Source organism: Typopeltis vanoorti, chromosome 4 (genome assembly GCF_054136105.1).
Source record: "Typopeltis vanoorti isolate ZY-2024b chromosome 4, IOZ_Tvanoo_1.0, whole genome shotgun sequence".
NCBI lineage: Eukaryota > Metazoa > Arthropoda > Arachnida > Uropygi > Thelyphonidae > Typopeltis > Typopeltis vanoorti.
Genome location: NC_143552.1, coordinates 27,368,500 through 27,393,860, shown reverse-complemented (window position 1 = coordinate 27,393,860; position 25,361 = coordinate 27,368,500). Strand labels below are relative to the sequence as shown.

General features: G+C 34.6%; 1 protein-coding gene across 2 annotated transcripts in view; it reads left to right on the top strand.

The window, feature by feature from the left end:
* The window catches only part of LOC150107179 (uncharacterized), a 446,221-nt gene that overhangs the window by 153,202 nt on the left and 267,658 nt on the right, over positions 1–25,361 (top strand). For both annotated transcript variants that reach the window (XM_090391714.1, XM_090391715.1), the window contains exon 6: positions 20,497–20,560. In XM_090391714.1, coding sequence (XP_090247840.1) covers positions 20,497–20,560 — 64 coding nt within the window. The remainder of the gene's footprint in view (positions 1–20,496; positions 20,561–25,361) is intronic.

Genomic DNA, 25,361 nt, shown 5'->3' with positions numbered 1-25,361 from the left:
AGTACATCCTTGTCTCAAACCAGATTTAACATTAAACCATCTTTCTGTACTTCAATTCTAACTGCTGACTTACAACTCAAAGACTAAGTATTGCTTGATATAATGCCCCATATAACTGTAGTGTATTGAATAGCTTCTCTCTTGGCACCTTGTCATATGCCTTTTCCAGATCAACAAAACTTAAATATAGATCTTTATTATATTCCTATGCTTTCTCAACTATTTGTCATAAAGTGAAAATCTGTTCCTGACAGCCTCTACTTGGCCTGAATCCAGCTTGGTCTTCACCAAGCTTTTCTTCCACAATTCTTCTCCATTTCTCATGTATACTTGCATAGATCTTGCCAGGAACACTCAGTAGCGAAATACTTAGTAATTCTCACATTCAGTTTTATTTCCTTTTTTATATATGGGTACTAATAGAGCTCTACTCCAATCATCGGGAATTCGTCCCTCTGTCCAGGCTTTCTGAACTATGCAGTGCAACCACTGTAAGACTCTTATACCACCATACTTCAGCATTTCTGGTTGAATATCATCTACTCCTGCTGCCTTTCCACATTTCAAGCCTTTGATAGCTTTTTCTACTTTAAGTATGGATATGTATTCCTGACTGTATTCCTGTTGAGTGTTTTTTACAGCTCTGCTATCACTGCTTGTTTCATTTAGCAATTTTTCGAAATAATTACTCCATACTTCAAGGATATCTTTTTCTCCCGTTTTCATGTCGACTTTATCATCGATACTTTTATAGCACGTATTTCTCCATTTCTAAACTTCTTGAACCAGAATATTTTGCCGCCTTCTTGATATTTATTTTCTATGTTCTTGCCAAAGTCCTCTCATGACTTTTGTTTAGCTAGTTTTACACAGTGTTTAGCTTTCTTACATTTGTCTCTGTATTTTCTAAGAGCACAAGCTTACTTATTTGCCTGGAACTTTTGATATGCTTTCTTCTTTTCCTTCACTGCCTCTTTAACTTCCTGTGTCCACCATCGAGTTCTGTTTTTCTCTCCTTGCAGATAACCTCAGAACATACCTCTCTGGCTGAATCAATCAGGGTTTTCTTCATGGTTTGCCACTGAATCTCCAAGGTTTGGTTCTTGTTCTCAAACTCTTTCATTTTTTTTTTTTTTTTTTCAATAATCTTTGTGTATTTTAGTCTACAGTTCACATCTGAGAGCTGCTCAACTTTTATTCATGATACTTCTGGCATTAGTATATAGAAATGGCAACATGCCTTTACTTTCTGAATTGATCACCCTATTCAATATTTTTTTTTGAGAAACTAGATATCCCTAACTTGTTCATTCTCACTCATTTGCTTTAAAAACTTTCTTACATGTTATTCTTTTCAATACGAAATTCAATTTTATCCTGCTCAAGACTAAATGGTGATCACTTCCAATTTCAAATCCTCTGTGCACTCTGGTGTCTTGCACCAGGGGGAAAACATCACTATCAACAATAACATAGTCAATGAGACTTTCCTTATTCCTTGCCTCTTCTCTCCATGTGAATTTTTGCAAATTTTTATGTTGGAACATGGTCTTAGTAATAATCAGTGCATGTCCTGAGCAGAAATTCAACAGGTATTTGCCATTACTATTAGCTTTGCTATTTTCTCCAAATTTTCCCAAAATATTTTGTATGTGTGACAATCATTTCCTACTCTGCTATTTAGGTCCCCAGCAAGGACCAACTTTTCCTTTTTCATTGTGTCAGTTGCTTTCTCTAAAGCATCAAAAAATTTCTCCACTTCTACCTTAGTAGAATCTTCTGTGGGACCATAGGCACAAATAAGTCTCATTGTCCAGTTCCCCATTCTGATATTTGCCCACATCACTCTACTTGAGACTGTCTGCCATTCAAGAAGATGAGCCTCGTATTTTGTGTTGAATACTATGGCTACTCCTTCTTTTCCTTGATTGTCATTGCCTGTATATAACATTTTGTATTTATTGCTCAGAAAGATCTCACCAGTTTTTGTCTTTTGTTTCAGTCACCCTTATCATGTCAATCTGGTACTTATCTAATTCCTCAGCTAGCTCCATTTCTTTGCCATTCAGGCTTCTTATGTTGATAGTACCAATCTTTAATTCTGGTGATGTTGAGTTGGGGTTTGTTTTCAGATTTGTTCCAGTAGCTGACTTTTAGCTATTCCATTAAAATATAAAAATAACAAAAAAAAAAAAATTTAATTAAATTTGTTTCTTTTAAGATTGAAAGAAAAAGAACTACTTAGTCTTAAAACATTTTAAATTTGTTTTCATTATTTCACGGCCACCCTCAACAAAACCTATGGCCCCCCAAGGGGACCCCGGCCCACAGTTTGGGAAGCGCTACTCTAGATGACCCTTAACTATATGCCATGCACTACTAACATCCTTACCCTGTTGTGTTTTATGCAATGGTACAGATTTAACTTTCTTCCTAAGCATGTCAGAATCAGCTGCCTTGTATTTCCACGAATGTTCCTTCTTTATATAATATTCCATGTAATATTAGTATAATGACCTGTATTTATTGTATAATTTGGTGATGCATGTTCTCCAGATCATCTCTGTGGAACTCTCAATTGGTGAAAATGCATGGTCACTTTCACCAATTTCAGGCAATGTGGTCACCACAGTTATGGATCTCTCTTCTGATCCTATGATCAGGTCCAATACTCTCCACCCCTAGTCTCCTCCATCACATGCTGCCTTAAATAATTATCACTCAGCAGGTATATAAATTCTATTTCCTTTCTTCCATGTGATCTTTCTTCCTTCCAGTCTACATCTCCATAGTTGAAGTCTCCCATAATAATCACTTGACCTGTACTCATTGTACTAATTTGGTAATGCATGTCCTCCGGATCATCTCTGTGGAACTCCCTGGCCTCAGTTTGGGCAACAACCAACTGTATATTTTTTCTTACTGGTCTTAATCTCACACCAGTCTTGTCTGTCTCCTATTCTTTTTGGCTGCAATTCATCTGCTATCATCAGGAGAACCCCCCCCCCCCCATCATATCTTCTATATCTTCCCTGAAAATACTAAATCCTTCACATTCAATCCCTGTGACTACATCATCTGCTGTTAGCCAAGTCTCAGTAATGCCTATAACTTTTGGTATGGTTGCACTAATCAATGCCAAAAACTCCTCCCTCTTGTTCCTGATACTTCTGGCATTAGTATATAGAAATGGCAACATTCCTTTACTTTCTGAATTGATCACCGTATTTAATATTTTTTTTTTGAGAAACTAGATATTCCGAATTTGTTCATTCTCACACTCATTTGCTTCATGAATGCCTTCACACAAACTCACTTGCTTCCACCCTAATTGCTTAAATTTTCCTGAATTTGCATGTTAGTATGCTGTGAACAAAGCTCTCTCCAGATGCTTAATACCAAAACCATTCATATGCAATCCATCTGCATTATAGAAATCTTTCTTTCCATCAAACAGAGACTACTGACCCAGGAATTCATTCTTTTTGCACAATCTACATATAGACTCATTGGTTATCAATGCCCTCCTCCTCTTCAGTTTGCCTTTATCATGGTGTGGTAGGGGACTTAGTCTTCACCTTCTCACTCTTCAGTTTTGCCTCTTCTAACAACTCCTTGACATCCTCCCTCATAGAATACTTCTTGCCTCTCAAATCATTGGTACCAACCAAGACGATCATTTCCTTCGACATACCTTTTTGCACCCGGGAAACACGATTTTGTCATACTTTTGTTAAGTTACTCCTGTGATTATTGAGTCTCCATATATAATTTTTCTCCTTGTTTTTTTTGTTTGTTTGTTTGTCTGTTTGTTCAGTTGATCATTATTATTCTTTCGGATTATCTGCTTCCTTTTTTCTTTTTTTCAGCCCTGTTTAACTCTTACTGCTTCTGCAGTTTTTTAGTCTTGCACTTTGTCCTATGAAGGATAACATTTAAGCACACTATTTCTTTATTGATATCCATTTTGTTCTCCTCAATTTCCACGGCCACACATTCAACTTTATTAACATCATTTTCCATCTTATCGCTGGTATTTGTTGCGTTCTCATCACCTAAACAGACACTCACTTTTAAAACATATTCTCTCTCTCTCTTCAGTTTCAATTTCCTTCCACATATTCTTTAATTTTCCCGATGCATACATTGCACTGAATAATATCCTGCAAATTCAAATTGCTGGACAATATGGTCTTTGCCACCATTGTTTGTTGCATTTGTGCCACGCTGAAAATATCACAATAAAAATGTTACAAATATACTAATACTCTATAATACTCTAATTTTCTAATGTAAAAGACACAACAAAACAGATGAGCCATTAATTTCACACAAGCACTAAATTACACAACCACTTGCAATGTGACCTCGAACCACACTCCCTATATTCAGTATATTCGGCTTAAAACTGTTACACCAGCATATTTGAGCATTTAAAGTTAAATCTTGTCTACTCTAGCTGTCTTTCCACACTTCAGGTTTCTGATAGCTTTTCTTCCTCAGATTTTTTTTTTATGTTGGGCCCATACATGAGAGCTTGGCTTATCAACCTATAGTACTTTGCTACTGTATATGGGTAGTGGGTTGGGAAAGGAGAAACTTGTTGACATTTGATTTAAAAGCATGTACGTTGTATTCGGAAATACGTCAGGGAGGAGGAGAAGGAAACTTATTCTGGGGTTTCAAGGTGTACTGTGAAAGGATGTTGGGTGCAGCTGTACGTGTTCCAATGGGCTTAGTGTTCCAATGGGCATTTCCCATGGAAATATTTATGGAATATACGAATTGCAGAGACCAAATGTATGTGTGAAAGTGAGGGGAGTGAGTTGGTAAGAGATTGGAATTGAGAATGGTTTTCTCCATCACTTTAGATAGGACTCAGGTGAATATGATAGGGTGGTAGTTAGATGGCGCGATTTGTCACCCTTTTTAGCAATGCTTTGAATATAGGCCAATTTCCAGACTTTGGATATATATATATATATATATATATATATATATATATATATATATATATATATATATATATAACCACTCATCACAATATTAATTTCTGTGGAATAAAGAAATGTTGCTGTCTGTATTAACAAAAGAGGTTTTTAGATGGCGTATACGGGCTGATGTGCCTGAGTGTCACGTGACTAAACACAAGCTTGTTTCGGCGTGCCTACGAGGCGTGACCAGTCTTCGAAATGGAAGCGTCCTTGGAACAGCATTATGCGATTAAATTTTGTGTGTGTTTGCAAAAGTCAGCATCGGACACTTTTAAAATGATACGCGAAGCTTTCCACGATGAAGCAATGTCGGGGCAAGTGTTTTTCGCTGGCATAAAACTTTTAAGGAAGGAAGGCAAAATGTGGAAGATCTTGAACGTGAGGCAAGACCTTCAACGTCCATCACAGAGACAATGATCAACACAGCAATGATTATCATCAAGCACGTCAAAAGGAAGCGTCCATTGCTGAAGAATGGCTTCTTACTGCACCACGATAATGCAAGGCCACATATTGCTGGTTGTGTAGTGGACGTTTTGCAGAACAACACAGATATCCTACCACACCCTTCATACAGTCCTGATCTCGCACTGTGCGATTTCTGGCTGATTCCTCAGCTCAAGAAACCACTAAGAGGCCGCCATTTCGAAAGCAGCAAAGCATGTTGCTTTCGAAATGGAAGAAGTGGACGCAACATTGGGTCAAATGCATCGCGTCTCACGGTATTTACTTCGAAAAAGACCATGTAAATGATGACGATTAAAGGTAATCTGTTATCTGTATAAATATAGTCTTATTACTTATTGAACAGCCTACGTGTATATATATATATATATATATATGAGTGGAGTAAGAGCATATGTACAGATGGCATAGGATAGGAGTCAATTCTGGTGCACAGAGCTTCAGGGCCAGGAGACTTTTTTGTGTCTAATTTAGATATTGATATATACTTGTGATTGCACCTCTCTTGAAGAGATTCTGCCACTGTTCTGTTATTGGTTGTTTCCTTTAACAATCCTTTCAAAGTTGCATCAAAATTGACCAGAGAGCTTATGAGAACAGGGCATATGGTATCCCAGTTGCCTTGGCATTACATTACATAAAAAAAAGTCCACTAATCCAAAAATTAAGTGCTGTTATCTGTCCAGAAAATAGTTTGCCATACCTGAACCTACTGCTTACTATTCCTCTTCACTCCATTGGGAGCATAGGGCTGCGACCATGGATCATCATTTGACTCCTTTCTTTTAAGCTTACATGGTGATCCGAATACATTTTTGAAAATTATGGAGACAACTACCGTGTTTGAATAAAAACTTTAGTTTAATATAACTAAAATCTACATTCGAAGTTTTGATCTTTATGTCAAGGTCATCTTCTGCAGCATACACACTATACACAGAAATCAAGCTGTGTTTGTTTTCATATACTGTGTATAGTACAATCAAACTGGTTTGTTAAAGTTACTGACCAACTGCTACAACAATTGTTCGCCTGACCTCTGGTGGAAAAAAAATACGTATATATATATATATACACCAACGCTAGAGTCCTATTGTTAGTGTTATCTGTTGGTTGTAGAAATACATCGGGTGCAACACAATGTATCTATCTATATACATATATTAACATCATGATTATACATGTACTTTCCAGCCAGTTGGTATGGAATGGTTTCTAATACTAGCTGAAGATTGGCTAGAGTCCTGACTTATGCTGGATCTTATATATTAGATAGGCTGAATGTGTGCCATCCAGATCCTCAGAATTTTCATGCCATCTTTGTTGTTGATATTTGTGTGGTTTATCAGGATTTCGCAGGCTTCCTTAAATTTCCTTTCATACCAGGTTTTTGTATGGTGTAAAGAGCGGGTGCTTTTCCAGTTGATTTGGTGTAATGTGTTGAGCGCGTGATCTGAGAGGCCTGCTTCACCATAATGGTTATATTTAATGTGTCTTATGTGTTCTTTCTTACGTATAGCGGTTGTCTGTCATGTTTCACCAATGGATGGTAAGTTACAGGTGCAGCGGATGCAATAGACTCCATGATGTGCCAATGGGAGGAGAGGATCCTTAGAGGAGCTGAATATTGTTTTAAGTTTAGTGGGTGGCTTAATGGTGTCATTGAGGTTATAATGTTGTAGGATTTTGTTGATTTTTTCTGATAACCTTTTAATGTATGGGATGGCTATGGTTTTACTGTAATCTAGATTCGTTTTTGTTGTTTTATGGAGTATTTTATTAATAGTATTTTTGTTACAGCCATTATTTATGAATGTGTCGCTGATGATTTTTAGTTCTTGTTTCAGGGCTTGCTGGTTAGAGCAAATTGTTGTAGCTCTGTTTTTAAGGGTGTTAATGTGAATTAATGTGTCCATATTTTTGTGATGGGTGGTGGTATGAATTAGCATGTATGTATTGGCCCGTGTGTGTCGGTTTTCGGTAGTCCGTGAAGGATAGACTGCCTGAAGGAAGACGTGTGACTAGTGTGTCTAGGAATGGGAGCGCGTTTTGATTTTCGATTTCGATGGTAAGTTGTATGCGTTCGTGTTGTTTGTTCAGGTGGCTAAGGAATGTGTTTAGCGGTTGTCACCCGTGCGGCCAGATAGCGAACACATCGTCAACATATCTAAGCCAGACTTTTGGTCTTCGCGTGGCGGAATCAAGAGCCCTTTGCTCAAAAGTTTCCATGTGGAAGTTAGCGATTGGAGGGGGGATAGTGGTGAGCCCATGGCTGTGCCTTCTTTATGCCGGTAAAATTTGTTTTGCCACACAACGTAACCGGACCGTAGTACGTGGGCAAAGAGGGCCGTAATGTCGGGTGGAAATTTGTTCTGTAGTAGAATTGTGTTATTGATGGGGACATTTGTGAAAAGGGCAGAAACATCGAAACTGACTAATAAGTCATCTGTGTCGAGTGTTATGTTTTTAATTTTGTTTATGAAGTGTTGTGTGTTCTTTATGACATTTCTCACCCCACCCCCATCTGTGTCCATTTCTTTCCAGTCTTTCTGAACTCTTCTCCTTCTCTCCTCTCTATAAGTTCATCTTCGGCCTACCACTCTTTTTCTTTCCTTGTGGAATGTTTGCTTGGTTTTATCTTTTTCGTGCATTCTTAGTACATACCCTATCCATCTCAATTTTCTCTGATTGATGTCATACATTATTGGTTTTTGTTTATTTATTTTATTTTTTTCTCATAATTATTTATTGGATATCTTTTCTGGCCATTTTATTTGTAGAAAATTCTCCTTTAACATTTATTTACAAAGCATTGAAGTTTTTTTTTCTAATTGCTTTTGTTGTCCATGTTTCTGATGCATAGAATAGAACTGATTTGATATTTGTATTAAAAAACTTGATTTTGTTTTTTAAACCTATTTGCTTTAATCTCCATATTTTCCCTAACATGTTAAAAATTATTATTTGTGTTCTCTGTATCTTAGATTTTATATCTTCCCCTGCTCCTCCCTGTTTATTTATTATTGATCTTGGTAATTGAAGTTCTCCATTGTTTCATTATTTTTGTTTTCATCTTATTTATTCTTAATCCAACAGTCAAGGCTTCTTCATTGTGCTTTATTGTTTTTTCCTTTGTAGGTTGTTGTTGTGTATGATGTGCCAGTAAACATATATCATCTGCAAAATCCAAGGTTGTAGCTGTTCTATTAAATTCCACTGTATTCTTTTGGTGTTTTTCATACCATTTCTAATAACCTGGTCTTCAACAATAAGAAATATTGTTGGGGAGAGAATACAGCTCTCTCTAACTCCAGTTTTAATTTCAAACTTTTCTGAAAGTTCTGCATTGTGTATGATATATATTTTATATTTTTCATAAATTTTTTAACTGTTGATAATATGACATTAATTTCCACATTGCTTCTCTCTTTCAACATTGTCAAAAGCTTTTTCAAATTCAAAGTTGATATAAAGATTTGACTGTTCTGTTATTATTTGGAATGTTGCTACTTGTATTTGATCTATACATGACCTGTTGGCTCTAAATTCTGCTTGTGTTTCTCTTAGCATCTGGTCTGTTTCATTTTAATTATTCTTTCTAATATTATTGTTAGTACGAGGCAGTCTGAAAGGTTCTCAGCCTAACAAAGAAAAAACGAATTTATAATTTCAAAATTATTTTTATTTTTCAACATAATCTCCCTTAGTGGTTTTCAGTAAGATCTGCAAAATACCTCTCTACAGCTGCAATCACCTTTTGATTCAAAGAAAACCGGTGACCAGCGAGGAAGAAGTTTAGTTTTGGGAAGAGATAGAAGTTAGAGGGGGGGGGGGTGAATGGGGGAATAAGGTGGATGTTCCAACAATTCATAGTGCAGATCCCTTAATTTTCCTATTGCCAAAATACCTTTGTGTGCAGGTGCATTGTCCTGATGAATAAATCTACGCACAAAATCAGTTTTATTCTTGTTAAAACGCTCCAAGAACTGTTCAGAGATTTTCATGTGAGCGTGTTTTTGATCTGCTGTGAGCAAGCTCGGTACCCATCTTGTGCAAATCTTTTTTATTTGCAATTCTTCATGTAAAATATATCCTATACATTCTTTTGAAATGCCTATAGTCTCAGCAATTTCACACACTTTGACTCGCCAGTCATCCAGTATCGTATCATGCACTTGAATAATGATTTCTGGTGTTGTTACACTTTTTGGACATCCTTCACATGGATCATCTTCAATTCTGGTACAGCCATGTTTAAACTCAGCAGCCAATTTCTTAATTGGCGAAAACGAAGGAGAAGAGCCTATAAACTTTTATGCACTTAGAAGAATTTCTTTTGGCGTTAAACCTTCTTTTACAAAGAATTTTATAACCACACAATACTCAATTTTATCCATTTCAAAGGGTACAGACAACACTTTTGCTTCAGACAGCTGTATAAAACAAATTACTTGATAGAATGACTTGCAATTTCACATGGATGCTGATGACAGATGTACCAACTTAGGAAAAAAAAAAAATCTAGCTGATAGCGTTGCCATCTATGGTCGAGGCCAAGAACTTTTCAGACCACCCTCGTATTTTACTTATGTTTAATAATGATATTCCTTTCCAGTTACTGCAGTCAGTTAAATCTATTATCATTCTTATTATTCTTTTCAGTAATCCAATATTCCATTCATCTGGCTGTTCTTCCTGCATCCATATTTGGTTAAGAAATGGGTAGAGTATATTCACCATTAAATATATATATCTGCTTTTAATAGTTCATTTGGTATACCATCTATTGCATCTTCTTTATCTCTTTGAATTATTCAACCCATCTTTCTGTTTTCTTTTTTATTATTGTTTATTTAATTCCTTGTCTTTAATAATATCTCTTCTTCTTTTCTTGCCTGTTTAGTATCATCTGTATTAGCTGCAATTTCTGCTTCATTTAGTAGGCTTTCGATAAACTCTTATCTTTTCTTGCATTTTGCTTAATCTCTTTATGTATTTCTTAATATTCCTCTTGTAAGCCATGTTCTTATCTTCTATTTTTTTTTCTTTATTTTTTTTCCTTCAATTTTGAGTTTTGTATATGAAGATATCCACTCTTTCTTTTCTTCTATTCACTCCGATATTTTTTCTGAGGTATATGCTTTTAATATTTGACCACATTTCCTCATTACTTCTGAACTCTTCATGTTTGTTCTGCCTGGTGTGAGTAAGAGCTTCATAACTATTAACTTCTACTGCATATTTTCTTTGTTAGTTTCCATCTTTTTTATTTGGTTTATGTTGTACATTCTATTTTTGCATATTACTTTATGTTCATTAATCATATTTTAATTTCTCCTATTACTAAAACATGGTCTGTATAAGCATCTGCTCCTCTCATTGATTTCAAAAGAGATCCTTTCTTTCCATCTGGTGCTCTTCCTGTTACTTTATGTATATATATTTTTTTTATGCTTAAAGATGGATCCTCCTATTACTAATTTATTTGCCATGCAGAAATCTAGCAACATCTCGCCATTCTCATTTATATTTCCTATACCTTCTTTTTTCCATTATGATATTTCTACCTGTAGGATCATTTCCTATTTTAACATTTAGATTCCAAATTACTAGTTACATCTCTGGGATTTGTGTCATCGGTTATTTTTTGTAATATGTTAAAAAATTCTTATTTCTTTTTCATCTGCACTATTAGTTGGTGCATATACATTTATGATTGCCACTTAATAGAATCTTGACTTAAACCTTGCTTTTATGCATGTTTCTATAATTGGTTCCCATTTTATCATTGCAGCTCTTGGCCGGCGAAGGTTGGTCGATTGGTAGAGCCTCTGCTACTAATGGCTCAGTTAAGTGAGTTTGAGCGCGGTTAGTAGTTGGAAGGGGGCCAATCGTTCGATGCTGTCGGCACACTCTCCCTCGATGAGTCTTTGGACTCCCTGGAGGTGTCAAAATAATAATAATAATAATAATAATTACTTTCACTCCTTTTGCATAGTCATATCCTCTTTGTTTTCAGAGTACATGATTGTTTCTCCTGAACTTATCTAGATCAATTCCATCTTATAAATTAAAGATGCCAAGAAATTATATTCTTGGTTTAATTCTTTATCCATATGTATATATGCAAACAAAGTTTGTGCGTGAAGTCACTTCATGCTTGGCTTGCTTGTATATAGAGGCTAATGACTTCATATCAATTACCTTAGTATCCTATAATGCAATGCACATATCCTTGTGGATATGTATAATGCCATGCATTATGGGAAGGGCCATTACCCAAACCAGATTCTACCGTTATTGAGGTCTCATCAGTGGGAGCCAGACCCAGAAGTGATACCAAGGTTAAAGTAATGCAGAAGTCATATTTCCATATATGAGTAGCCAAAAGGTGTCACACCTTATTACTAAAATACTCTGGATTACAGATAAATGTTGACCGTTTTTTTTTTATTTTACTTGGTTATACTTTAAATTAAAAATATCAAGAAATTATATTCTTGGTTTAATCCTTTATCCAAAGTGTAAGCAAACAAAGTTTGCATGTCAAGTCACTTCATGACCGAGCTACTTGGGATACTTCCTTAGTATCCCATAATGCAATGCACAAATCCTTACAGACATGCATAAAGTTATGCATTATTAATGGACTTGGGATACTAAGCAATTGATATGAAGTCATTAGCCTCTATTTACAAGTAGTCCATTTCTGAAGTGACTTCACATGCAAACTTTGTTTGCATACACTTGGATAAAGGATTAAAGAAGATGGTTTAATGTTAAATCTGGTGTGAGACAAGGATGTTCATTATCTCCTCTGTTATTCATTATCTATATGGATCACATTATGAAGGAAAGTGGTATTAAACATGATATCAAAATTGGAGATGTTAATGTCAGCTCTTTGCTTTATGCGGATGATGTTATACTTCTAAATAAATCCGCTACAAGTCTGCAAGATTCTCTGACTAAATTGAATAGCTGTTGTAATAGATATGGTATGAAGGTCAGCAATAAAAAGACAAAGACAATGAAAATAGGCAGAATCATTGAAAATGTCAACTGTGTTGTGAATGGAGAACCTGTGGAACAAGTAAAACATTTCAGCTATTTAGGCACGATATTTTTACTGAAGATGGTAAATTAAATATAGAAATAGACAACAGAATCAGCAAAGCTGGTATGGTAGGAAGTCAGTTGAATAAATTCATATGGAATAAGAGAGAAATTAGTCGGAACACTAAATTAGCTGTATACAAGACAGTGTTCAAACCAGTTTTAACTTATGGATCTGAGAGCTGGGTCAGAAGTAAAACACTTGACCAAAGACTAGAGACCACAGATATGAGAGTCCTGAGAAAGATTATAGGCATGAACAGATGGCATCACTGGCAGTATCATATTAAAAACGAGGATATTAGGAAAGAACTTGACATTGTCAGCATCCAGGAATGTGTTAGCAGAGCTAATCTCAGGTGGTATGGTCACTTAAACAGAATGGGCGAGGAAAGATTAGCAAAACAAGTGTTCTCTGCCAGGTTGGCAGCAAAACGACCCAGAGGAAGACCAAGATATAGGTGGATTGATACGGTACAAAGTGCTTTAGATGATAGAAATATAAGATCTGATAATGTTGGAGTCTTGACAAGTAACAGACTGATTTGGAGGAAAATTGTAGATAGGAAATTAATGGTGTTAATTTTTTCATGTAGTACTATCATATCCTGTACACCCCTTGAGGGTACATGGCAGGAATTTGATGATGATGATGATGATATAATTTCTTGGCATCTTTAATCATCATCGTAATATTATTACAGGTATATACTGTATTGGTCTGTTCCGATCTCATTATCCATCCAATATCCTTTTTTGAGGTCTACCTTGTCTTCTCTTTCCACTTGGCTTATATTTTAGTATTTGTTTTGGATATCAGGTGTGGGCCATTCAGTTTACATGTTCTATTCATTTTTGTTTATAATTGTTTAGTTTATCTTCTAATGATTTTGTTTTTAGTTATTTTAAAATGTCTTTGTTTCTTTTTTCATCTAATAATGTGTATTTTGCAGTTCTTCTCATAAATCTCATTTCACTTGTTTTTATTCTTTATTCATCTTGTTTGTTTATTGCCCAAATTTCACTGCCATTTAATAATGTGGGCACTGCCAAAGTATTGTATATTTTCAAGCGTGTTTCTTTTTGTACTATATTTGGATTGAGTTCTATTTATCAGGCCTATAATCTGTAAAAATTTTGAAGTTTTTAATTTTGTCTTTTTCACCTTCATATGATATATCACATCTAAGATAACTAATAACATTTATCTGTGCTATTATTGTATTATTAATAACTATTTTACTTCTAACTGGAGTTTGTCCACAAAATGTCATTGTTTTAGTTTTATCTAAAGAAATTTTCTTTTCAAACTGTTCTACTGTAACATTTAAATTATATATTGCTCTTTGTAAAATGTCTTCCTTATCTGATATTATTACCTGATCATCTGCAAATAATAGCGAATTTATTTTGTTATTCCTGGAAATTTCTATACCTGGATTATTTAAGGTGTTCCACTGTATTAATATTTCATTAATGTAAATATTGAAAAGTGTTGGAGACAGAGGGCATCCCTGTCTTACTCCTTGGTTTATAGATTGTTTTTCAGACATTTTTTCATTTATTTTTATTTCATTATCTTTGTATGCATTCAATATTCCATGTAGTAATATGTTAGGTACATTTATTCTTTGTAATATATCAAACAGTATATATCTTTTTACTTTGTCAAATGCTTTTTTTTTTTGTAATCTATAAACAAAAGAAGAGTTTCTAAATTAAATTATCTTCTTTTTTCTATAAGTAGTTTTAAACTGAAAGCTGCATCCATTGTAGAACATCCTTTTCTAAATCCATTTTGATATTCTAATAATATTTTTTCACTGTATATTTTCAGTTTTTCATCAAATATTCTATTATGTATTTTGTAGCATGTATTCAATAAACTAATGGCTCTGTAATTAGCAGGTTTTGTTTTATTCCATTCTATTGGTATTTGTATATATATTTTTTAAAAATTTTTCTTTGATAAAATTTTTTTCCCACCAAATTTATACAGTTCAGAGTTTATCCCATGTTCTCCTGCTGATTTACCATTTTTTATTTTATTTAGGTTGTCCTTTAATTCTTTCATTGTTATTATATCATTTAAATTATTTTGTAAGTTTCTGGTGTAATTTTTTTTTTTTTTTATGCCAGTATTATCCATCCAAAGATCTGTAAAGTAATCCAAGGATTCTTTTACATCTATTTCACAATTTATATTTGCAACTTTTTTTAGATCTGCATTCATGTGTTTTAGTATTTTATACACATTGAGTCTTATTTTGTATATGTCATTTTATAGATATTGATACAAATTTTTCCCAGCTTTCTCTGTGTCTCTTTATGGTTTCTCTTTTGACTATTGCTTTCCTTTTTTATATTCAATTTCATCTTCTTGTTTTTTGCTATTTAACCAACTTTTAAAAGCCAGCTTTTTATTTTCAGTCATTGTTTTTATTTCATTGTCCCATATATGTAATTTTTTATTTTTGATATTTTTTGTGTGTTCCTATACTTTCATATGCTGCTGATGCAATAATTTCTTTTATATTATTTCATTCTTTCTCAATGTCTTCATTTTCTTGTTTTTTTTTCTATGTAGTTATTAATCCTCTGTTGGTGTAAATTTCTTATACTTGAATCATTTATTAGTCTTACTTTGTAATTAGATTTTGTTTCTCTAGTTTGTTTGTTTTTTTATTTTTATTTTTATTTTTTTGTAACCAGTTTGGTGGAAACCTTAGTTTTGCCTGCACTAAATAGTGATCTGTGTCAATTTCTAGTCCTCGTCTGACTTTAATATCTAGGAAGAGGTTTGCTATTTTTTCATTCGCTATGAAGTAGTCTATTATTGATTTTTGTCCTCTTGCACATCTTGTATATGCATATTTTTATGTTTGTAAAATGTATTCATTATTTTTAGATTATTATATATTATATAATCAATAAGTCACTTTCCATTTTTGTTTAATATTGGTTCTCCAGATTTTTGTATATTATTAATTTGTTTCATTCCTATTCTGGCATTAACGTCTCCAGCTATAATTATATGGTCTGTTTTATTTAATTTTTCATGTATTCCTTGTAACTCTTTGTAAAAGTAATAAATTTTCCTCTTCTTTTTCTTCTTCAGGGGCATGCACTCCAACAACTGTTAAATTTTCTTTATTTAATTTTAATAGCACTTCTAATATTCTTTCATTCCAGTATGTATAATGAGTTATTTTTGCCTTAATTGATTTATGGATCCAAATCATTACACCAGCTTTTGCATGTATTGGTTTGTGCACTCCACTATATAAGGATATTGTAATTAGCTGTTTCTTTTGTTCCTTTAAGTTTCTTTTTTATTTCTGTAAGAACTGCAATTTCTATATTTTTGTCATTTAAAATTTTATCTAATTCTTCTTCTTTATGTGCTATGCTTCTAATGTTCCATGTAGCATATTTCACCACGTTTTTCTTTTTCCAAAGTTTCTTAACCTTTTCCAGTTTGTGGTCCTCTCCCATGTTTTCTGTCTGGTTTTGATTTCATTGAGAGTAACATGTGTTTCCCTATGTCAAGCATGATGATAGGTATCCTAGTGGTGGGGCTACCACCTTAAGACAACTAGGCTTGCCTTTTTTTTTTTTTAGCAGATAGTGGAAACTACAGTTTGAGAGGAAACAGTCACTTCCTCGCCCTCGAATTGCTCCAATAGCACTGTGTGTGTGGGGGGGGGAGTAAGAAGTAAGAGAGAATAGAGGAAAGAAGAGTAGAAGACCAGTTTATAGATATGATATACCAAGTGTATATTGTAGGAAGCAAGATCGGGTATCTCGGGTTTGTCATGGCTGTACTCACCAATGTGAACCCCTGAAAATCCTTTTGGAATTGGGATACTAAGGCAATTGATGTGAAGTCATTAGCCTCTGTATACGAGTAGTCTAATTCTGAAGTGACTTCACATGCAAACTTTGTTTGCCTACACTTGGATAAAGAATTAAATAAAGAATATAATTTCTTTGCATCTTCAATTTATAGTATAACTTGAGTACAAACAAGTTAAATTAGTGCAAAAATCAAGTCTGCATACAAAATGTGCAAGACCCTTGCAATCAAACATATGCCTCAGAGAACCTTGCATATCTACTTCACCAACATCCATGGTCTAAACTCCAACTTTAATAGTGTCCACTATCAATTTCTGTCTACCTTACCTATTCTTTCTGGCAGAAACTCAAATCTCACCTTCCCCTAACACTATTCATCTCAACCTTCCAAACTACACATTCTTTAACACCTTTCGACCCAAGGGTGGTGTCAGTCCGCTCCAACATACCTTGCCGGAGAGCACACGACCTAGACTTGCCCAACTTTGACCTTCTTTGGATGAAAATATCCTTACCCAACTCAGCCAAATTCATATGCTGTCTCTATTGCTCCCCTAATGCAACTAACCACTCTGAGCTCTTTAATTTCCTCTCCTTAAAAATTGACTTCCTCCATTTCCGCTTTCCCAACAGCGAAATCATCCTCCTAGGATATTTTAATGTCCACAACACCAACTGACTTTCCTCCTCCAGCTGTACATATCTTGCAGGCAGAGATGCTGAAACATTTGCCACCAGTAATGACCTTACATAACTTGTTCAGATACCAACCAGAATACCTGATAACCTGAACCACTCTCCAAAACACCCCAGATCTCTTCCTCACCAACAACCTTTTCAAATATACAGTGAATGTAGTGGTCCCTAGGTAATTCTGACCACAATCTAATGCTCATCTCCTCTGCCATGCAGCAATGCTTCCAGCCTCTGTGACTTCTATGCTTCCAGCCCAAACATATGCATCGAACTTATCACTAAAGTAATCCTCACCAGCATGGAAACATACATTCCCAAAAATACTCTGAGCTGCCATTCCTTAACTAAATCCTGGTTCTCGAAAAGATGTGCCAAAGCTGTATACAAATGAAAAATCAAAATACCATAACTGGCTCAAATCAAGAACTCCATCCTCCTTTAGCTTATACTCAAGCCTGAAATAGATACAAAAAAAAAAAAAAAACAATCAATGCTTCCAAAACAGAGTTCGAAAGAGCAAAAAGTAGGAAACTAGCAGCCTGTCCAAATGGCAGCTGAACCTTTTGGTCTCTTGCCAAAGCAATGGGTTGTAACTTTTGCCCTGCACAATTCCCATCCCTGTTATATCCAGATGGCTCTATTGCATCATCACCTACAGAAGAAGCCAATCTTCTGGCCTCACACTTTTCTTCCAATGCATGCATAATTCACAATGGTAAATGTCCCCCAACCATTCCAGAAAGCGATCAGAAAAATACTGATACTAAATTAGACACACAGAAAAAAAAGTCTCCTTGCCCTGATGGAACTCCTCCAACTGTACTGAAAGTTTGTGCACCAGAACTGACTCCTATCCTATACAGAGAGCATATACAGATTGCCTGTATATGCTCTCTTACTCCACTGGTATCTATCCCAGTTATTGGCATATATTCAACCCATTCTCAAGAAAGGTGACAAGTCACTGCCATCCAACTACTGCCCTATCTCACTCACCTTAGTCCTGCCTAAAGTAATGGAAAAAATAATCAATTCTCAACAGGGCCGCCCCTAAGAATTTTGTCGCCCTGTGCAGTAGCATATTTTGCTGCCCCTTCCCCTTATTTTTCATATAGTTTATGCCAATTTTTTCGTCCCAAAAACACTTGTAGCCCCGTGCAAATGCACGTCTTGCACCATTGGTAGAGCCAGCCCTGATTCTCAACTCCTACACTACCTAGAAGGCACCGCACCCACCTAATAAACTACCATCAGTATGGATTCCGTCACTGCCGATCAACAGGAGATCTGCTCACATATTTCACCCATCACTGGACAAATGCCATGGAGAAGTTTGGCAAATCTCAAGCAGTTGCACTTGATATCTCCAAGGTGTTTGACTGGGTCTGATACAAGGGCTTACTAAGCAAGCTGCCATCGTTTGGTCTATCTCAAGACCTCTGTAGTTGGATTGCCAGCTTTCTGTCTGGATGCACACTATGTGTGGTTGTGGATGGTTCCTTATCCTCTCACCAACCCTCTTCCTACTATATATCAATGCCCTACTTCAGCTGACTTCCAACCCAATACACAGTGTTGCAGATGACAGCACCTTGCACTCCTTCCTTTCATTTTAATAAGCCTTACTCTACACAACTCAACTCAACTCAACCTACAGAATATCAACCACCACTGCCCTCAATTCTGATCTCCAAGCCATCCTCCAATGGGGTTCAGATGACTTCATCAATTTCGCTGCTAGCATAACACCCCTGTTAACCTTATACAAATCTTAAATCTGCCCAACCATAGAATACTGTTCTCACATATGGGGTGGGGCACCCAAAAGCTCCCTCAAGATGCTTGACTCGATACAGAGGAGAGCAATTAGATTTATTCATGACCCATCTCCTACAAACTCACTCCTCACACTTTTGCACAGACATTTGTTTTCTGCAATATGTTTCTATAAATATTTCCATGAGAAATGTTCATCTGAAATAGCATCAATAATTCCCCTACTCAGTACTAAGCTCATTGGAACATGTGCAGCTTCTACTCAACATCCTTTCACAGTGAACCTCGAAACCCACAGAACAAGTTTCTTCTCCTGCTCCTTCATCCCTGCAACTGCTGTGCTGTCGAACTGTTTCCTCCCTGTTGTGTTCCCCAAGCAATACAATATACAGGCATTTAAATCAAATGTAAACAAGTTCCTCCTTTCCTACCCATACATAGTACTAATGTACTATAGATTGATCACTCAATCTCTCTTTCAACATTCCATCTTGTCTTGCTTATTCCCAGTATTTCAATTTTGGTAGTCTTTTATTTCTATGTCTATACTGGCTGCTTTTAATGTTTCTTACATAGTCTTCACATTCCAGGATCCAATTTGCTTTTTTGTTTTTTTTCCCACTCCAAGTGATTTGTGTAATTTTGTGTCTTGTAGGAATACAATATTCTGTTGTATTCCTAAGTTACCTAGTTTCTCCATAAGAGCTTTCACTATGGGATGTCATTCCCAACAGTTCACCTTTATTTAGGGTTACTTTTTAGTTAGATTTTTCTGTGGTCCTAGTTTCAACCCATCCTAGGATGGGTTGCTACTGCTTTGCTCAGTCCAACCCTGTATTCCCCAGCTGTTACTGTCATGATGTGGCATGGCCGCAGAGCCTAGAAAGTTTCAGTTTGGTGTTATAGAAATATAGGATATTATAAATTCATCATTAAGTTTCAAAAATGACCAGAGAACTTATGAGAATATAACTCTTTGCATCAAAGTTGTCTTGGCATTGTTACTATTAAAGACAAACTCTGAATGAACATATGGGAGCCCCATATGTTCACCTTTTATTAATGGTTTTTAATCAAGGTTTTATTGCTGTTTTAAATTGTGTATTGAAAAGATTTTTTTTTCCCCGTTTATAATATCCTTTATTTCTTTAACTTTATAATCTAAATCATTCTAGGCTCTTTCTTCAACTATTTGCATAACAAAAGCACTTCACTATGCACCTAAAAAAAAATATTCATATATCAGCGTGTCCTTAGAGATACACATATAGTTAGTTGAATGCCACTTTGTTTTTATAGCTTTAATAGTAATTTTAACTTCTCCACAAAAGATTTAAAAAATGCATATTAAACCATAAATTCACTAAAAAATCACTACTACCTTTTTGCAATAGTTATGAAATTTTACTACTCCAATTCATTATCATTTATAAACTGTTATTGTAGTAATATTAATATGTAAATGATTTATATAGAGAAATTTAGCTTGAGGACAGAAATCTGTCATTATTAAACATAATCAATTCACTATAAATATTAATATTGTAAGGTAAATTTTTATTCAAAATTCTGAAAGAGGACTGTATTTCAGCATTAAATCATCATCTCTTGAAGTCGCATGGTTGCTGTTAACCAGACTATATAGAGAATATCAAGTAAGTGATTATTTTACTGATTTCAGTGTTTCAGTTTCTTTTAGATTTTTTTTTTCCTTTCTATAAGTATGTTTTTTTTATATGCATGATAGTTGTAAAAATAAAACTATTCGGAATATATATTTAAAAATTACATACCTATGAAAGAGGGTATATTAAATGAAAGTAAAGTACTGAAATCTTGAATATCCAAGTATGCCAAGTGAAAACCTGAGAGAGCTCCTTGTTAGAATAAGATGAAACTGCACGGAATCACTACATAGTGTGAAAAACTATTTTTGGAGTTACAGAAGCAGCAATGAAGCATCCTGATAATATTAACAAGTATCAATGCATTGATTTACTTAAAATTTGGGAGATTAATTCTGTAATTCGCTGCCCATGTACAGCTAATAGGCTGTAAAAATAAAACTATTTGGAATATATATTTGAAAATTACATACCTATGAAAGAGGGTATATTAAATGAAAGTAAAGTACTGAAATCTTGAATATCCAAGTATGCCAAGTGAAAACCTGACAGTTAAGATCTGTCAGGTTTTCACTAAAATCTGACAGTTAAGATGGCCCAACTTACTGATACGTTGTCTTTCCCTAAAATCTGACAGTTAAGATGGCCCAACAAACTTTCAGTTTGTTGGGCCATCTTAACTGTCAGATTTTAGGGAAAGACAACGTATACTAAAATATTAATTAAAAAACTTTAATTAATACTGCCTATATTTCAATAATGTTACATTACCATCTTCAGAGAACATTAACAATAATAATATGTGCACTCAGGCACTAACACTAAACAATTATGGCTGAAGAAAACAACAGAAATCTGTCTTAGAGTCCTAAAGGTGCCCTCCTAGTGGGCTAAATTGGGTTGTCTTGGCCTTTGGGCTGATGTTCTCAGAATGCAAGCTTCCCATATTTGGGGTAGTCTCATGCATCCAAATATGTTGAGGTTTGGGAAGTTTTTTTAGAGCTGAGGCTGATTCCAGGAATAATCTCCAGTTTGTTGGGCCATCTGATTTTTATTCATTTCAATCTATCCATTTTTAATGGCACAAAGTGAGTGTTGAAATTGTATATTGTAGGAACTTGGCCATAATTGTGTTGTTATGTACACATACATATCGACTTGATTGAATTTTGGTTTCACTTGGATCATCTCAAATGGCAACATTTCACAGAATGATTCAAACAGATAGTAATAATTCTGTGGACTTGAATGAAATTTGTATTTAAGATCTTTATTGATATTTTTCAGGTCATTCACTTTCTTTCAGACAATATATGTATATATACAGGTAACCCTCATATAACGCGATACTTATACAACGCGGTTTCGATATAACGTGGTCTACAAATTGTAGTAAATACCCTTTAGCATGTAGATCAATTGTTTGCCGTTTAAAGTGTTTATTGTTGAAAATGGTCTTCGTTTTCTGCCAGGAAAGCACATTAAAAATCATAAGTGTGTTAATCTCAAGCTGAGCACTTTATTTTCTGGTGAGTTACATACATAATTAATATGTAATGCTTTTTTATGTAAAAAAATTATTTTTATAGTAATGGCAACAAACTCCAACGAAAGGGAAAAACCAACATGGAAAAGAAAATTCATTTCTCTCAAATAAAAATTAAAATCATGGATCCGTTGAAAAATGGAAAAAAACCAGGAGTTGTTGCAAGGACTTTGAATGAATTTAAATGACTCAACAATTCAAACAATCAAACAAAACGAACATAAAATCTGAGAAAGTGTTATTGCTGGGTCAATGATAAGTGCAAAGCGAGTTTCTAATGCTATATTCTAATGGGAAAAATGGAGAAATCTCTAATGATTTGGATAGAAGATTATGTATATTCTAGGAATTTTCTTTTGAAAATTCCTTTGGATGGAAATCTTAATAAACAAAAAGCTCTCAAAGTTTATCAGCATTTGTAGTGCAGACCAGCTGTTCAGTGTGGATGAATCCAGGTCATATTGGAAAAAAATGCAAAAACGCACCTATATTTCAAAAAATGATTGATCAGTTCCTGGATTCAAAGTTTTCAAAGATAGAATTACTCTACTGTTTTGTAGTAATGCATCAGGTGATTACATGACAAAATCAATGTTTATTAACTGATTCTCAAATCCTCGTGCTATGAAAGATTAAAAATATGCACTTTATTTTATTTTGCCTAAAACATTTATGCATTAGGTGTAATGACGTTTACGTGCAATTTGTAATTTTTATAATTTTATACTATGTATTTGTTTCATAGTTTATATGTTTTTGTAACTTACATGCATTACCTGAATGAAATAAAAATATATTTTTTGTTGAAATATGTCATTGTTGTTTATATAATAATAATAAAAAAAAAAACGATTGCGGAACATAACTCTACTTTTTCTATGTGATCTGAGTCTCGCATAACACGATTTATATAATGAGGCATTTCTGTGGAACCTATCATCTACATTATATGAGGGTTACCTTTATATATATATATATATATATATAAAGGTAATAAATCACTGGTCGTGATCTGTTAAAGTTTTTTGTGTTATACTTTCTCGAGTTCTAGTCAGTTAAATAGTAATTTTATAAATGTATACATCCCGAGTCGATCCTAATAACAATATACGGTAAAACCCCGTTTTTACGTTCCGCAATTTACGTTTTCCTGCCATTTACGTCATTTTCTGTTGGTCCCGTCTTAAGGCCTATTCTCACGATGTATTGTTTTCCCGCCATTAACAACTTGATGTGGATGTTATTTCTCGTGATTTCCGTTTTTTTCTCAGTGGCAGTACCGATTTTCTAATCGATTTCAGCGGAAATCTGCGCATTTCTGTTCTCAGGTGGCGTTGCTTTGAGCTGTAGTTTCGTTTCCGCCATCATGGTGACTTGCGCACATGCAGCAGTACTGTAGTGATGAGCGATACCGTGATTTTTCAATCACAGTACGAATTGATATTGCAGAATTTCTGCAACGTAATTTAGCATGTGAAAGTTGCTTTCAAGTTGCGGTGGTGGATTATTATCCATGTTAGTAACATGGAGAAAAATGACAGAAAATGTATTTCAGTAGAAGAAAAGATGGCAATTCTGCGACGTGTAAATTGGCATGCCCGGAACACGTGTGCATTTAGCATAATATCTTGGCCTCTCCGTGTCCACTTTGAACACGATAGTAAAAAAACAGGTTAAGTATTGAACTCAATGCAAAGCAATCTGGTGCTAAGTCAAAAAAAAAAAAAAACGAAAAGCAAAAACAATCAACAATTAAAGATTTTTTTAAATAGATAAATGTAAGTACATTGTAAATTCATTTATTTCAGTTATTTATTTTCAGTTATTAAATTTTGTAATCTAGTATATAGACTCACATACTAGCAGTAAGTCATCTTTTAGCCTTTTTTTTTGTTTTTTTACATTTCCTGCTATTTGCACTTTTTTCCATCAGTCTGCTGAAAAGTGTAAAAAAGGGGTTTTACTGTATATATATATATATATATATATATATATAGTGGCAAAAATTTTGTGAGCATTACATAAACCAAAAATGTGTCAAGCTTTTATAAATCTTTTTTCCTGTTGCTTCCACTCACAAAAGGTTTCTGTAAAACTATAGTACATTTGTATCATTGGTTTGTATCAATTTGCGACGATTCACAATAACACCGAATGCCTGTGTGTGTGCTTTCTTTTTGTAGTGTGGTCTGACTGAGAAATGATGCTAGCAGGCACACTCTAGTGTTTGAGTGTTTACCGAGCTACTATGACGTATATGTATCAAAGCTAGTTTTGCTGTTGAATCTACCTAATTGTTCTGTTTAATTTTTTTTACATATACATACATACATATTTAAATTGATAAAGTACGTAATTACATACCATGTCTGATAAAAGAAGTGAAGAAAATTTAGCAGAACTTGGTGTTAAGAAGGTATGGAAATCAATCACACTTTAAAAAAGAAGATGGAGGTGATTTGAAGAATGGAAGATGGGCAGACACCTGCTAATGTCTGTAGAAGTATGAACTTACCTCCATCGACTGTTACTACAATTATGAAAAATGCAGATAGAATAAAACAGTCTACGCAACAATCTACGGCAGTACTAAATGCAAAATATGTAAGTTATAGCAGGGGTAAATTTTATGAAAAAATGGAAAAATTATTATCATTATGGATGACTTGAATCAGAAAAACATTCCTCTGATGCAGGCTGTTATAACTGAGAAAGCAAAAACAATTTTTGAGGATCTTAAAAAGACAGATGGAGGCGAAGGTTGGTTCATGAGATTTAAGTCTCGAAGTAAGTGCCATAATGTCAAATTATGTGGTGAGGCGGCAAGTGCAGATGTTGTGAAAGCGGCTGCTTTTCCTAAAGAATTTCAAGACTGTGTAGAACAAGAAAGTTATCCTCCTGATCTCAATTTTAATGTTGATGAGACTGGGTTCTACTGGAAAAAATTGCCATCATGCACCTTCACTTGTGAAGAACGTTCTGCTCCAGGTTTTAAAGCTGAAAAAAATAGACTAACACTTTTGTTGGATGCAAATGTCTCCGGAATTTTGAAGCTTAAACAAATGTTGGTGTACCATTCACAGATACTACGCGCCTTCAAGGATCTAAATGCCATTCTGCCAGTCTATTGGAAATGGAACAAGAAAGCTTGGGCTACACAAGACATTTTTATAGATTGGTACACAAATTATTTTTGTTCTGCCGTGCTTTGCTTCTGTAAAGAAAATGATTTGCCAGCCAAGGCATTTTCTTTACAGAAGCAAAGCAAGGCAGAACAAAAATAAT